Here is a 14,963-nt window from a genome sequence, read left to right as displayed (position 1 = left end):
TGGTGGAAATAACTATATTCTTAAAGTTGTACTTATGAAATTTGTATTCCTTAAAAAATAAATTTTAAAAAAATGAGTGATATAAACATATAAATATATAAAGCATATATATATAGAAGCTCATATCAAGCACACTAAGAACATCTTAAAAGAACAAACCTATGTCAAATTCTGTTTCAGCTGACATAAGTAAAAATTCTTATAATTTAAGAATAATGCATTAAAGTAATCCATTAAAGATAAACAAAAAGTACAGGTTATTGCTACAATAGCAGGACTGAAAAAGTTCTGTAGGTTTCTATAATTCCTTTTAAAAACTAGATGACCGAGGGGCCAGTGCAGTAGCACAGCAAGTTAAGGTGCTTCTTGCAATTCTAACATCCCATGTAGGAGTGCTGGTTCAAGTCCTGGCTATTTTATATTCTTTTTTTTTTGACAGGCAGAGTGGACAGTGAGAGAGAAAGAGAGAGAAAAGTCTTCCTTTGCCGTTGGTTCACCCTCCAATGGCCACCGTGGCCGGTGCACCGCGCTGATCCGAAGCCAGGAGCCAGGCTTCTCCTGGTTTCCCATGGGGTGCAGGGCCCAAGCACTTGGGCCATCCACCACTGCACTCCCAGGCCATAGCAGAGAGCTGGCCTGGAAGAGGGGCAACCGGGACAGAATCCGGCACCCCGACCAAGACTAGAACCTGGTTGTGCCGGTGCCGCAAGGCAGAGGATTAGCCTATTGAGCCACTGCGCCAGCCTAAAAGTAGCTCATCTTTTTTTTTTTTTTTTTTTTTTTTTTTGACAGGCAGAGTTGACAGTGAAAGAGAGAGAGACAGAGAGAAAGGTCTTCCTTTGCAGTTGGTTCACCCTCTAATGGCTACTGTGGCCGGCGCGCCGCACTGATCCGATAGCAGGAGCCAGGGACTTATCCTGGCTATTCTAATTTCCATCTAGCACCCCTCTAATGCACCTGGGAAGGCAGTAGAAAATGATCAAAGTGTTTGATCCCATTACCCACGTGTGAGAACTGGATGACGTTCCTGGCTTCTGCTTTGGCCTTGCCAAGGTTCAGCTGCTGCAGTCATTTGGGAAGTGAGCTACTGGGTCAAAGATCTCTCTCTATCTCATTCTGCCTTTCCAATGAGCAAATAAATAAATCTTTAATACAATTAGGAGTCGCAGCCATGGTTCTGTGGCTTAAGCACCTACCTGTGACTGCAGCATCCCATATCAGAGTGCTAGTTAGAATCCTGGCTGCTCTGCTTCTGATCTAGCGCCCTGCTAATGCCTCTGGGGAATCAGCAAAAGACAGCCTAAGTATTTGGGTCCCTGTCACCCACTTCTGGTTTAGACTTGCCCAGCCCTTGATCATTACAGCCATTTGGGGAGTGAATCAGCAGAGGGAAGCTTTCTGTCTCTCCTCTCTGTCACTCTGCCTTTCAAATAAATAAATGTATCTTAAATATAAAAATAAAAAAAATCAGTCAAGTCAAAACAGAGAAGGAAAATACTAAAATATTTTGCACTCAAAATTATGTAATGCTCAAATACATAAATATGTGTGCAAATACTGACATACAGAAAAACACTATAGGAGCCGGCGCTGTGGCACAGCAGGTAAAGTGGCTGCCTCCAGTGTTAGCATCCCACATGAGCGCCAGTTTGAGTCCCAGCTGCTCTACTTCCAATCTAGCTCTCTGCTATGGCCTGGGAAAGCAGTGGAAGACAGCCCAAGTCCTTAGGCCCCTGCACCCTCGTGGAGACTCAGAGGAAGCTCCTGGCTTCGCATTGGCGCAGCTCTGGCCATTGTGGCCAATTGGGGAGTGAACCAGTGAATGGAGGACCTCTCTTTCTCTCTCTCTCTCTGTGTAACTCTTTCAATAAATAAATAAATCTTTTTTAAAAAAAGAAAAAAACACTATAAATATGAATACATAATTTGCCATCTTTCTAAAACCAAAAATAAGGAAAAATTATTAAATATGACATACATATCCAAATTACACTAAAGTACAAAGTATATCTACCTGGTCTACATACAAGGTGACTCTGAAGAAGTTATGTATTTTAATTTTTTCTTGAGAAAATAACTTTTAATACTTATTACTAGGGCTAGCGCTGTGGTGCAGCAGGTTAAGCCACCATCTGCAGCATCAGCATCCCATATGGGTGCTGGTTTTGAGTCCGAGCTGCTCAACTTCTCATCCAGCTCCCTGCTAATGTGCCTGGAAAAGCAGTGGAAGATGGCTCAAGTCCTTGGGCCCCTCCATCCATGTGGGAGACCCAGAAGAAGCTCCTGCTCTGACCTGGCCCAGCCCTGGCCATGTGGGGAGTGAACCAGTGGATAGATGCTCTCTCTTTTTTTCAGTCTCTCTTTCTCTCTCTTTGTAATGCTGCCTTTCAAATAAATAACTCTTTAAAATAAAGACTTATTACTTAGGAGTGAATATCAATTATTTTTGCTTATAAGAAAATAGGAACCGGCATTGTGGCATAGTAGGTTAAGCCACCACTTGCAGTTCCAGCATCCCAAATGGGTGCTGGTTCGAGTCCCAGCTGCTCCACTTCCAATCCACACACTGCTATGGCCTGGGAAAACAGTAGAAGATGGCCCAAGTGCTTGGGCCCCTGCACCTGCATGAGAGACCTGGAAGAAGTTCCTGGCTCCTGGCTTTGGACTGGCGCAGCTCTGCCCGTTGCAGCCATCTGGAGAGTGAACTAGTGGATGGAAGACCTTTCTCTCTCTCTGCCTCTCTGTAACTCTTTCCAATAAATAAATAAAATCTTTTAAATAAATAGAGTACTTCCATCATTAAAGCTTCCTTAAAAAGAAAAAAAAGAAAATACATTTGACATTATAATACATTGATTTAGTTCATGTACTCTAATAAAAGTATCAAAGAATAAACTTCTATCATATCAAATCAAATTTGAGCTAATCGTTGAGAAATCTATTTAAAAGAGTACAAAGAAACAGTACAGCACGGTAGTTAGGAGTATGGCCTTTGAAGTCCAACTATCTAAGTTCAAAGTAGGATTTGCCACTTCGCAATGTAACTCTGGGCAAACTATTTAACCTCTACATGCCTTATCTGTTTATAAAATGGGAATAACAACCGTAATTATTATTAATGAATGCCAGTAATTATCATAATTAACTTTAGTGACATGTTGAAAATTCTGAGTATTAGTTACTATAGCTATTGAAGAACTTGTCTGTAATTTTTTTTTTTTTTCAAAGATTTATTTGTTTGAAAGGCAGAGCTAGAGAGAGAGAGAGAAAGATCTTCCATCTGCCAGTTCACTATCCAAACGGCTACAACGTTCAGGGCTAGGCCAGGCCAAAGCCAGGAGTCAGGAACTTCAGGTCTCCCACGTGGGCACAGGAGCCAGAGGACTTGGGTCATCCTCTGCTGCTTTCCCAGACACATTAGCAGAGAGCTGAATCGGAAGTAGAGCAGTCAGGACTCAAACCAGTGCCCGTATGAGATGCTGGTGTCACAGATGGTGGCTTAACCCACTGTACCACAATGGCGGCTCCATTTGCCTGTAATTTGTTAAATGATAGTAACCCTACTTAAAAAACGTTCTAGAAGAAAACACATTGTAAGTCTCAATAAAAGAAATGTCTAGAAACATAGATACACCAGCAAATACTACATCCTCTAATCAGTTAAGTTACATAATATTCAAAGCAAAATGCTCCACTTTATACACATTATGATGGTTAGAAATCAAGAAAGACAGCTAACGATCTTGTTGGTGGGAAAGTAAGATGGCTTAGCTGCTGAGAAATATAGTGTGGCAGTTCCATAAAAGTTTAAATATAGAATTATGGTATGACCCAGAAGTTCCACTCCTGGGTATATACCCTAGACAAAAGAAAATATTCACACAAAAAGTTACATGTTCATAGCAGCGGTAGTCCACAAGAGCCAAAAAAGAGAACAATCCAAATGTCCATCTATTGATGAATGAGTAGACAAAATGTGGTAGACTCATACAATTGGAATATCACTTATTGACACAAAGGAATGAAATCTGGACACATTATAACACAGATGAAACTTGAAAACATCATACCAAGTGAGAAAAACAAAAGCAAGACACAACAGGCCACACACTGTGAGTCTATTTAAATGAAATGTTCAGAATAGGTAAATCGATAGGGATATAAAATATATTGGTAGTTGTCTGGGGCTTGGGGCAGAGGTGAGGGTGATTTGGGGAGGAACCAGGAGTGAGTTAATGGATACAGAGTTTATTTTTTTGTCTGATGAAATGTCCTAAAACTAACTAACGAAATTGATAACTGAATACATTTAAGATCATGGAAATGGGTAAACTGCATGAAATGTGAATAACTCAATAAAACTATTTAAAATGCTATTTTAAAAATGAAATAGGCCGGCACCGTGGCTCACTAGGCTAATCCTCTGCCTTGCAGCGCCGGCACAACGGGTTCTAGTCCCAGTCGGGGCGCCGGATTCTGTCCCGGTTGTCCCTCTTCCAGGCCAGCTCTCTGCTGTGGCCAGGGAGTGCAGTGGAGGATGGCCCAAGTGCTTGGGCCCTGCACCCCATGGGAGACCAGGATAAGTATCTGGCTCCTGCCATCGGATCAGCGTGGTGCCCCGGCTGCAGCAAGCCGGCCACGGCGGCCATTGGAGGGCGAACCAACAGCAAAAGGAAGACCTTTCTCTCTGTCTCTCTCTCTCACTGTCCACTCTGCCTGTCAAAAAATAAATAAATAAAAATAAAAATTTTAAAAATGAAATGAAAGATGATATAACATTAAACTTATAGGCTAACAAATTCAAACATCAATTAAATGGAATAAGAGTTCGGTATTAAGGGACTCAGATGCTGTCATTAAAATATTACTTCCTATAAACTGGCAAATGGATTCCATTCTTTCTACATATAGTGCACAAAGAAAAAATAATGCATATATATTTGCCACAATTCAAAAAAAAAAGTAATACAAGTTTTTAGCCTGTAAATTTGCTTTCCATCATTCACTAATGTTTTATGGACCCTTAAAAATAGGTTTCTAAGTGTTATTCTTTAAAACTGAAAAGAAAATAGCATATGATCACTATGAATATGTACAGATAAGCTTTGTTTTTAACTCATATACACCGCTATTATTAAATTCTCTTTGAAAGACAGAGAGACAGAGGCAAAGAGAATTGAGATCTTCCTTCCATTCACTGGTCCACCTTCCAAATGGCTGCAGCAGCCAACACTGAAACCAGTAGCCTAGAACTCTATCTGGGCCTTCCACATGGGTGGCAGTGACCCAGGTGCTTGAGCCATCACCTGTTATCTTCCAGGGTGCTCATTAGCAGGAAACGACACCTGGAAGAGGAGCAGGGACTCTAGCCTAGGCACTCTGATATAGGATGCACGTATCCTAAGCAGCATTTAAACTACGGCATTAACCACTGCCCCAGTCTTTACCCATTTTTGCTTCAGCACCCAGGTTTCCCATATAACTGTTCCTCAAATTCCCCATGTAATTTCCAAGAAGAAGCTGAACACAGTTTATTGCATAGATATTGACCTAAATGTGTCTAAATGTTCTGAGCTTCATTTTAAGTAATGAGCTTGCAATTAATTTTGTTTTTAGTCGATGTTTCCTAATTCATTAACAATTTTCTCCAGAGATTTCTTTAATGAATTTTTACTAAATACAGAAAAGAAAGAAAAAAGCAGGACAAACTTCCTTAAGAAACTTTTCAAAACAAAACAAAAGTAAAAGATAGGTATTTGGCACAGCATTTACGATGCCTGCATTCCACGTTGGAGTGCCTGCCTTGAAGTCCCGGCTCCACTTCTGAGAACAGTTTCCAGTTAATGGACACCCTGGGATGCAGCAGATGACGGCTCATGTTCCTGCGTCCCTGACACCTACAGTGGAAACCTGGATTAAGTTCTAAGCTCCTGGCTTTGTCTTGGCCTGGCCCTGTCTGTTGCAGGCATTTGGAAACTGAAACAGCAGATGGAAGAGCTCTCTTTCTATGCCTGTCAAAATTTTTTTAAAATATGAAAAAACAAAATGAAAATAAAAATCCTAGACCATCCCCAAACTCAAACATTAAGGGAGCAAAGTAAAATGCTAACTTTAATAAGGCTTAAAATACAGTTAGGATATTTATAATCAATGCAGAGAACTAGAAAGGTAGACTGCTAAATTTGTTTATTGTTATTTGGACTTGCAAAGGTAGAAGAAGGTAGAGGAAGCTGACTACCCAGAACACTGACAACATGTGCTCTACTTCTTCTATGACAGGAAAAGAGCAACTCCTGCAGCAAAGGGCGCAGGTAAAGAAGAGGGTAAAGTAAACAAATCTGCTGTCTCTGGGGATCTTCATGGTCCAGTTCTATGAACTGCTCTTCACCTATTAAGTAGGATACAAGATACAATTTTTTTAAAAAGATTTATTTATTTATTAGAAAGTCGGAGTTGCAGAGAGTGACAGAGAGGAATCTTCCATCCACTGCTCACTTCCCAAATGGCTGCAAAGGCCGAGGGTAAGCTGTCTAAAGCCAGAAGCCAGGAGCTTTTCTGTGTCTCCTTTGTAGGTATAGGAGCCCAAGGACTTAAGCCATCTTCTGCCGCTTTCCCAAACCCATTAGCAGGGAGCTAGATTTCAAGTGGAGCAGCTGGGACTTGAACTAGCACCCACATGGGATGCTGGCACGACAGAAGGCAGTTTTTCCGGCTACGCCACAGCACCAGGCCCAAGTTATCAATATGTTAAAGAGTCATCTTCTACCTTCCCAAGGCCACAGACTTTAGTAAATCAGCTCATCTACATAGAAGGAATCTGAACTGACACAACTAATTTCAACCTGAGTCCTAACATATATTTTTGGAATTTTTGGTAAAGTGCCAGAAGTTACCTTAAGTAGCTGCTTTCCAACTGTTGGGCTCATCTTTTCATCTACCATCAGAATTACAATTCCTCTGTCATCCATTCCTCTCCTTCCAGCACGACCAGACATCTGAATGTATTCACCAGACGAAATCTGGACAAACATAATTAACATGCAGAGTTTAGGAAAAAATCTGGTAAAAACATATTCTTAATTTTCTTTGTTAGTAAAATTCACAAGTATAAATTATATATCCCAAGAAAGGGAACATGACTGAAAACATTATGAACTTTAAGAAGACTTTTAAAATCACAAAAAAGTCAAACACTTGAGAATAATGTTCAAAACTCAATTTTAGCTCCAAAGCCAAGCCAATTACTGTCAATTTATGCTTTCAAATACACCATAGCTTCTAAGAAATACCGGCTAATTTAAATGACACAGAAAGAAATACTTTTGAACTCAATATTCTGGGAAATAGCAAAGTCTAAGAAATCAAACAATTACCCCAACCCAACTAGGTATCAATTGCAACTTGATCATGATTAACTATCTTTATCAGAAAAATGAGACTAATTTGAACTACGTTTTATCCTGGGTAAAGTTCTTCTGTAAGTGTATGTGTACTTTTCACCTGTGGAAAGCATCCACATTGGTTATTTTAAAAAATAAATAAAAGAAATAAAACAAAACTGTAACTCAAGAAAAGAACCATTATGCTATAAGAAGGCATACTACTCGTGGCATCAAAAAACAAGGCATTTGAAACAAGGCCAGATCAAAGAAGGCACTAGAAAAAATTAACCTTAAAAAGATCAGAAAAGAATGTTTGAAAAGACAGTCCCATAAAATCTCAATAGCATCTCAGGACATCATTACTCTGTTGCATATTACTTTTAAATGTTACGGTTATGATCTTGAATCATGAAGGAAAAAGTTTGCTTTGCATATTTCAGTTATCCTTACTCCTACCCCAGGATCTATGTACCATCCACAAAAGGACAAAGAATGGCTAAAAGCAAGTAAAATCACAAAAGATTTACTTATTTTATTTCATTAAGTAATTTTAAATTGAAATATTATGAACAGTAAAAACAGTTTAAAACATAAAACATTTTTAGCTGCTTCCAATTAAAGCTCATATTCTACATAAATTAATCTTTCAATTTAAAAAAAGTGGTGGAAAATTACTGAAGACTGTGTAAACACTTATAATGTAAAGCATTTTGTCAGTTTACTCATTTCTCTTTTATACAGTGTCCAACACATTCTAAAATAAAACAAATCAAGAAAAATGCTTTGCCTATGAGTTCCACTAGGGGTATTTTTCAGGGTTTGTGTGACTAGTAATTGCTGCTAAAAATTTCGCTAAGCAGAAAAGAATGACCATGTTCAAGGATAAAAGATAAAGTAAAGGATCACTTATAATTTTCCCCAAATGCCAGACTATGGTGAATCTCTGGCTTGTACTGGATACTAACTAGAAATTTTTCTTCCATCACCACAGAGACACTGAGACTGAAAGAGAAGTAGCTCCCATCCCCAAATTTTTTGAGCACCACGTCTTTAAGTGTGTGGGACTGCAAGGCATCCATGTTCCAAAATTATGTTAGGTAAAACAATTAAAGGTAAAACTATTTCAATATATTACTTTACTTACCCATCGGAAATCCTTTCCATCAAATTTACGTGCATTTGTAAATAAAACCGTTCTAGCTGGCATATTAATTCCCATAGCAAAAGTTTCTGTGGCAAACAAGGCCTAAAATAAATAATTATATAATTAAACATGTATTTTAAGCTGGAAAACTAGCTTTTCAATTTTCAAGCGTAGATAAATGCATCATTAATTTTTTAAAAAAGATTTTTATTTGAAAACCAGAGTTACACAGAGAGAGGGATAACACACAGAGAAAGACAACTTCCATCCTCTGGTTCACTCCCTAAATGGCAGCAACAGCTGGGGCTGGGCCACTTCAAAGCCAGAAGTATGGAACTCCATGTGGGTGGCAATGGTCCAAGCACTAAGTCCATCTTCCACTTCTTTCCCAGATGCATTAGCAAGGAGCTGCACAGGGAGCAAAGCAGCTGCCACTTGACCTGGGAATCCCATATCAGATGACAGCAGTACAACTTACAGTTTAACCTGCTGTGGCACAACACCGGCCTCTCATTATTTTAAAAGAGTAATTGACAGTTAAAATTTTTTTGAGATAACATTTTTTACATTATAGTGAAAGGCTTAATGTTCCACTAAATAAAGACCATAGTTGAACAGGAAAATAAGCAAGTGCTATAAACATCTAGACCCTACAAAAATTAAAGACAGTATGGCAGCCGGCGCCATAGCTCACTTGGCTAATCCTCCACCTGCGGCGCCGGCACCCCGGTTCTAGTCCTGATTAGGGCTCCGGATTCTGTCCTGGTTGCTCCTCTTCCAGTCCAGCTCTCTGCTGCGGCCCGGGAAGGCAGTGGAGGATGGCCCAAGTGCTTGGGCCCTGCACCCGCATAGGAGACCAGGAGGAAGCACCTAACTCCCAGCTTCGGATCAACACAGCGCGCCGGTCATAGCGGCCATTTGGGGGGTGAACCAACGGAAAGGAAGACCTTTCTCTCTGTCTCTCTCTCTTTCACTAACTCTGCCTGTCAAAAAAAAGGAAAAAAAAAAAAAAAGACAATATGGAATTCCCAAATGAATTTCAGTATTTTGTATATAAACTTATTTATATATTATATTTATTATTTATAACTATATTTATTTAATGTCCCTTGTATCCCAGAATTTTTTTTAATTCCAGGAAAGTAATCTTTCTTAAAATCCAGTGGTGTTAGATGGGAAAGAATACAACTGGTCTACAGAACAAGGCCATAGAATATTTTTCTAAGCAGCCAAATTTCCTGGTTTCTGCAATTTTGGAGACTACTTTACCATCAAGATCTCTGAAGGGATATCAGAATCAATGTCTCATTAAGTTCATTTCTAAGACTATCAACAAAAACAGTGGTTTAGGCAAATAAATATATCTGTAAAAGTCACTATTTTGGGTCAGTGAAGGGGAAGGATTTTTTTTTTTAACTATATGTACAACTGTTCTACTCATTTTTTCAAAGTTTTTTTTTTTAAAGACATTTATTTACTTGAAAGAGTTACACAGAGAGAGGAGAGGCAGAGAGAGAGAGAGAGAGAGAAAGAGAGAGAGATCTTCCACCCAAGGGTTCACTCCCCAATTGGCCACAACAGCCAGAGCTTTGTCAATCCAAAGTAAGGAGCCAGGAGACCCCTCTGGGTCTCCCACGCAGGTTCAGGGGCCCAAGGACTCGGGCCATCTTCTACTGCTTTCCCAGGCCATAGTAGAGAGCTGGATCAGAAAAGGAGCAGCCGGGTCTCAAACTGGCGCCGGTATGGGATGCCAGACTGCAAGCAGTGGCTTTACCTGATATGCCACAGCACCAGCCCCCAAAGATTTTTTTTTAAATTATTATTTGAGAGGCAGAGAGCAAGCAAAAGAGGATGCACTCCTCCCAAACACCCCCAATCCACCATCTACTTCCCACTCCTCAAATGCTTGTAGCAGCTGGGCTTGGGCCAGGCTAAAGCTGAGAGCCAGGAATCCAATCCAAGTCTCCTACATAGGTGGTGGGGACCCAATCATTGGAGCCATTACCTGTTTTCCTCACAGGGTCTGCATCAGCAGGAAGCCATAATCGAGAGTGAATCTAAAATTCAAACCCAGGTACTAGGATAGGGAATGCCAGCATCTTAACCACTAGGACAAATCCCTGTCCCCTCCTATTTTTTAAAAGATCCTTTAAAAGTGAGACTCAGTAAAATTTACAATCTAGAAGGAAATACTAACAAGGACTTGCCAGGACCCAGGTAGAAATATTGACCATTTCTTTATCAATAAAGTACCCCAAATACGTTCTTTAGAATGAATAAAATTCACTTAAATATCTTGTTGAGGTTCTCATGATAAATAGCTCATGATTTTTAAGCAAACTAATTGTAACATATGTATCCAAAAAATGATTACATTTTGAAGTTGCTTCCCAATTTTAATATCCCATTTCTGGGTATAGACATCAATGTCATTTTTGTTTTTATATTAAATCAAATGTTCTTTGGTTTAAATTAGAACCACCTAAGAACTCTTCCCTAAGTCTAACAATTAATTTCATCTTCTTTAACCCTTTTAATCTGTTATGTAAAAAGAAGTCCATTTATCAAATTAACTCCAAATCTAATAATTAGATATTCTCTCAAAATTACACCACATCCAATAGTTGTTACCACTTCTTAACTTTAAGAAAAGTAACAAATTATTATTTTACTTAACACTCCAAATTTTAGGAAGCATAACACTATACATTAAAATCAAGTTTATTACCTAAATCATTCCAGACAATATAGCTAAATAAATACACATAAAGCTGCTTATAAACAAAGTTATCCATAATCTTCAAACTGTTCATGCAATTCTGGGTCATAATAAATAAAAATAAAATCATACCTTTATCAATCCTTCTGAGAAAAGAATCTCTATAGTTTCCTTCAAAATAGGAAGTAAACCACCATGGTGAATACCAATTCCTCGCTTCAAAAGAGGAAGTACATGTTCAACCTGTGATTTGGGAGTAACATTTAGTTTATAATCATATGAAGAAAAGTTATTTTTAAAATGTTAAATTAACCAAATTAAGAAAAATAGTTAAGAAAGAATGCTTTGTGTTTAAATCTACTCATAAAACCTTTTTCAATACAAGCAAAATCCAAGCCCATATCCCTACAGATTATATTCAAAATATATTACAATTTAACAAGTTTTCTTTAATAGGAATAGCATGTTTCAAAATAAATTTTACAATGCTATCCCAAATTTTCCAGCACCTCTTTGTCTCCTTCAAAAAAATTACAATCTATGAGGGCACTGTCTGTATATGCACAAAATGAACTTAGACATTGCAACTGAGAACAAACAAAAACAACTACAACACCTATTTAACATAAATATGTACCTCATCTAAAACCAAATGAATTACTCAAGAGTTCATTCTCATTAAACTCTATCAAATACCATGAATTATCCATTAGAAGTATGCTAGGATAACAAAGATGGATAAAGACATGGCTCAACCCTTAAGTAATAATAAAACTTAACTTCAGCTACAAAGGAAAATTGCAAAACATTCTAAACTAAATGTTATTTATACATTTTTAATTTTATTTTATTTATGCAAGAGGCAGAGAGACAGAGAGCTCCCACATGTGGGTTTACTCCTCACACACCCATAACAGCGGGGGATGGGCATGGTCTAAGTTGGGAGCCAGGAACTCAAATCGGGTCTCCCATGTGAGTGGCAGGGACACAAGTACTTGAGCCATCACCTGATGTTATCCAGAATATACAGGAAGCTAGAATTTCGAGTGGAATGGGACTTGAATTCTGAGATTAGAGAGGCTCAAGTGCCATCTTCACTACTAGGCCTAAAGCCTGCTTCTAAATACTGTTTTAAATGCCAAACAATATGCTACTGCAGTCTTATCCCTTAAAAGGCAAAGCATTCATTTTTAAGGCAGAGTATGACCTCTCAATTATTCTGTTCACAGAACAAAGCTTTTATATATTAGAGCAGTCTAAAGCAATAGTTCTTAGCTTAGGTTACAAAGTAGAATCACCTGGGGAGTTTATAAAATATTGTAATTACTATGACATACACCAGATTCAATCAGAACCTCTGGAAGTGGCGTCCAACTATCAGCATAATTTAGAATTCCTGGGGCCGGTGCTGTGGCGTAGTGGGTAAAGCCGTCGCCTGCAATGCTGGCAACCCATATGGGTGCCAGTTCAAGTCACGGCTGCTCCACTTCCCATCTAGCTCTCTGCTATGGCCTGGGAAAGCAGTAGAAGCTGGCCCAAAGCCTTGGGCCCCTGCATCCCCGTGGGAGACCCAAAAGAAGCTCCTGGCTTTGGATCGATGCAGCTCTGGTTGTTGCGGCCATTTGGGGAGTGAACCAGTGGATGGAAGACCTCTCTCGCTCTGTGTAACTCTGACTTTCAAATAAATAAATAAGTCTTTAAAAAAAAAACGAATTCCCAGGAAATTCCATCAAAGGATAAAAATACTGGATTAAAGCAAAGTGGAAGCTAAATTCCTCATGAAATATGTTTTATTTTTCTGAAATACAAACTAAAGTTACTATTTCAATGCATTTATTATAGTATGAACTGAAACAAAAACTATGCAATGAAACAGTACAATACAACAAAATAAAAAAATGCAAAGTGAATATATGCCATCTTTTAATATCACTTTGTGGGCCCCTTCTCTTCTTCCCTGGCCTCTTACCACAAGGAGGCTTGCTGTAGCCCTGCGTCTCCAGGGTACATGGCCTTTGGGCCATGTGCTCTAGCTTCCTGGCCTAGATGCTCATCCACGTAGCTGGTTCCTGGTGCTCGGTATGAACCCAGATTCACCTCTCTCTCTTAAATAAAGCTTTCACTCTCCTATGCATCTTTCTCAATAAATAAAAGCTTAAGACGCTCACCTGAGGGAGCTTTTTATCTTCATCAGATAAGCAGTCAATTGCATTACTGAATACTTCCTCAACCATTTTCTTCTCCTCATCTAAGGAAATTGAAGAATACATAAAATACAATTTGTCAGTGATACAAAACTTCACACATTACAAAAAATCTAAATGTAAAACGTCAGTATTTAAGATCATCAAAAAAGAAAACAAACAAAAATTCGTACATCATAAACTTCACTGCCTGCCAAAACATAAAAATAATAGCAAGGGTCATACTAAGTGTTTCAGCGCAACATTTAATGCTAACAATTATAGGACACAGAAACAATTTTTACCCACAATTTACTACAGAGGAAAAGTGAATCTTAGTAATCAGCACTGCTATTAACCCATGCTCTTCACTGTCATACTGTTTCTATCAGATACCAGGCACTCAACAAACATGTGTTAAATCAATCAATATGTAACCCTGCAACTTTAGCATATTCAACACTGGTAGTTATGAGAAAACATTTAGAAGCAGTGCCAATTCAGTCAAAAAAAAAAGGAAAAAAAAAAAACCCTTCCATAAAATATTACTGGTTGTAGGAGGCTAGGGTTATCCACCTTTTGATAGTTTTATTCATGGAAAAAGTAAAAATTAACTTGAAAGCGCATAGAAAAAGAACACAATACAACTAAAATTTGATTCTGAGTAAGTCAAGATATTTACTTCTTTCTGCACAGGATGACAAAAGTAAGTAGCAGAACTGAGACAATCAGGCTGAGTTTCAGCACACTGCAATTCTTGGCCCAGGCTGTGTAATGTCTCGCTGTGTGACGTTAAGTGAGTTATATTTATTGTTAATGTATAGGAATAATTTATTAACTTGTTATAAATTTTACTACTTTGAGAATACAGCATAGTTAGAAAAAGGGGAGATTTATTGAAAGTGGTCTAACCAGGAGACCCATCCTTAAGAAGCTATAGAGAAAACCATAATAACTGAGAAGTTTCTGGTAAAAGAGGATGAAAAGACAAGATACCCAAGATAAGAGAAAAAAGGATCTCTTAAAGCTTTTACAAATGTGCTGAGTACCTACTATTGTAAATGTAAAATGAACTGCACATCTTAGTGATACACAACATTATGAGAAATATTTTATACACATTGACATTAAAGCTGTACTGAAATTATGTAGTACCTGTGTTGAAGTCTAATTTGGTCATCTGAAGTGCATAGGCCTCACAATCTTTCTTACTAAAACTGAAAATAATTACAGGTTGAAAATTTCTTTCCATAATCATCTTCACAATCTTGAACACATTTGATGGCCCTACAAAAATAGTAGATAAACAATATCCAATAATTAATTCAAAATGGAATGTAGACCTAAATCTAAAAAGCAGAAACTATAAAACTCCTAAAAGCAAAACCAGTAAATCTTCATACCAGAAGCAACAAAAGAAAGTAAAAGTCAGATTTTATCAAAATTACGAATTTTTGTGGCTATAATAAACATCAGCAATAAAGTGAAAAGGCAACCCTAATCCACAGAATGAAAAAATTTGCAAATCACCTATC

The 14,963-nt window shown here is 38.3% G+C and overlaps 1 protein-coding gene across 2 annotated transcripts in view; it reads right to left on the bottom strand.

Moving 5' to 3' along the window:
• MTREX (Mtr4 exosome RNA helicase) overlaps window positions 1–14,963 on the bottom strand; it is a 101,233-nt gene that overhangs the window by 57,152 nt on the left and 29,118 nt on the right. For both annotated transcript variants that reach the window (XM_002714036.6, XM_089312787.1), the window contains exons 11-15: window positions 14,584–14,715; window positions 13,414–13,493; window positions 11,378–11,488; window positions 8,527–8,628; window positions 6,894–7,019 (exon numbers count right to left, since the gene is read on the bottom strand). In XM_002714036.6, the coding sequence (XP_002714082.1) occupies window positions 6,894–7,019; window positions 8,527–8,628; window positions 11,378–11,488; window positions 13,414–13,493; window positions 14,584–14,715 (551 nt within the window). The remainder of the gene's footprint in view (window positions 1–6,893; window positions 7,020–8,526; window positions 8,629–11,377; window positions 11,489–13,413; window positions 13,494–14,583; window positions 14,716–14,963) is intronic.

This window comes from Oryctolagus cuniculus, chromosome 14 (assembly GCF_051225735.1).
Source record: "Oryctolagus cuniculus isolate XC-2025 breed Fujian yellow rabbit chromosome 14, ASM5122573v1, whole genome shotgun sequence".
Classification (NCBI taxonomy): domain Eukaryota; kingdom Metazoa; phylum Chordata; class Mammalia; order Lagomorpha; family Leporidae; genus Oryctolagus; species Oryctolagus cuniculus.
Note: the sequence above shows the minus strand (reverse complement) of the source record. Positions and strands in the feature narration are given on the sequence as shown.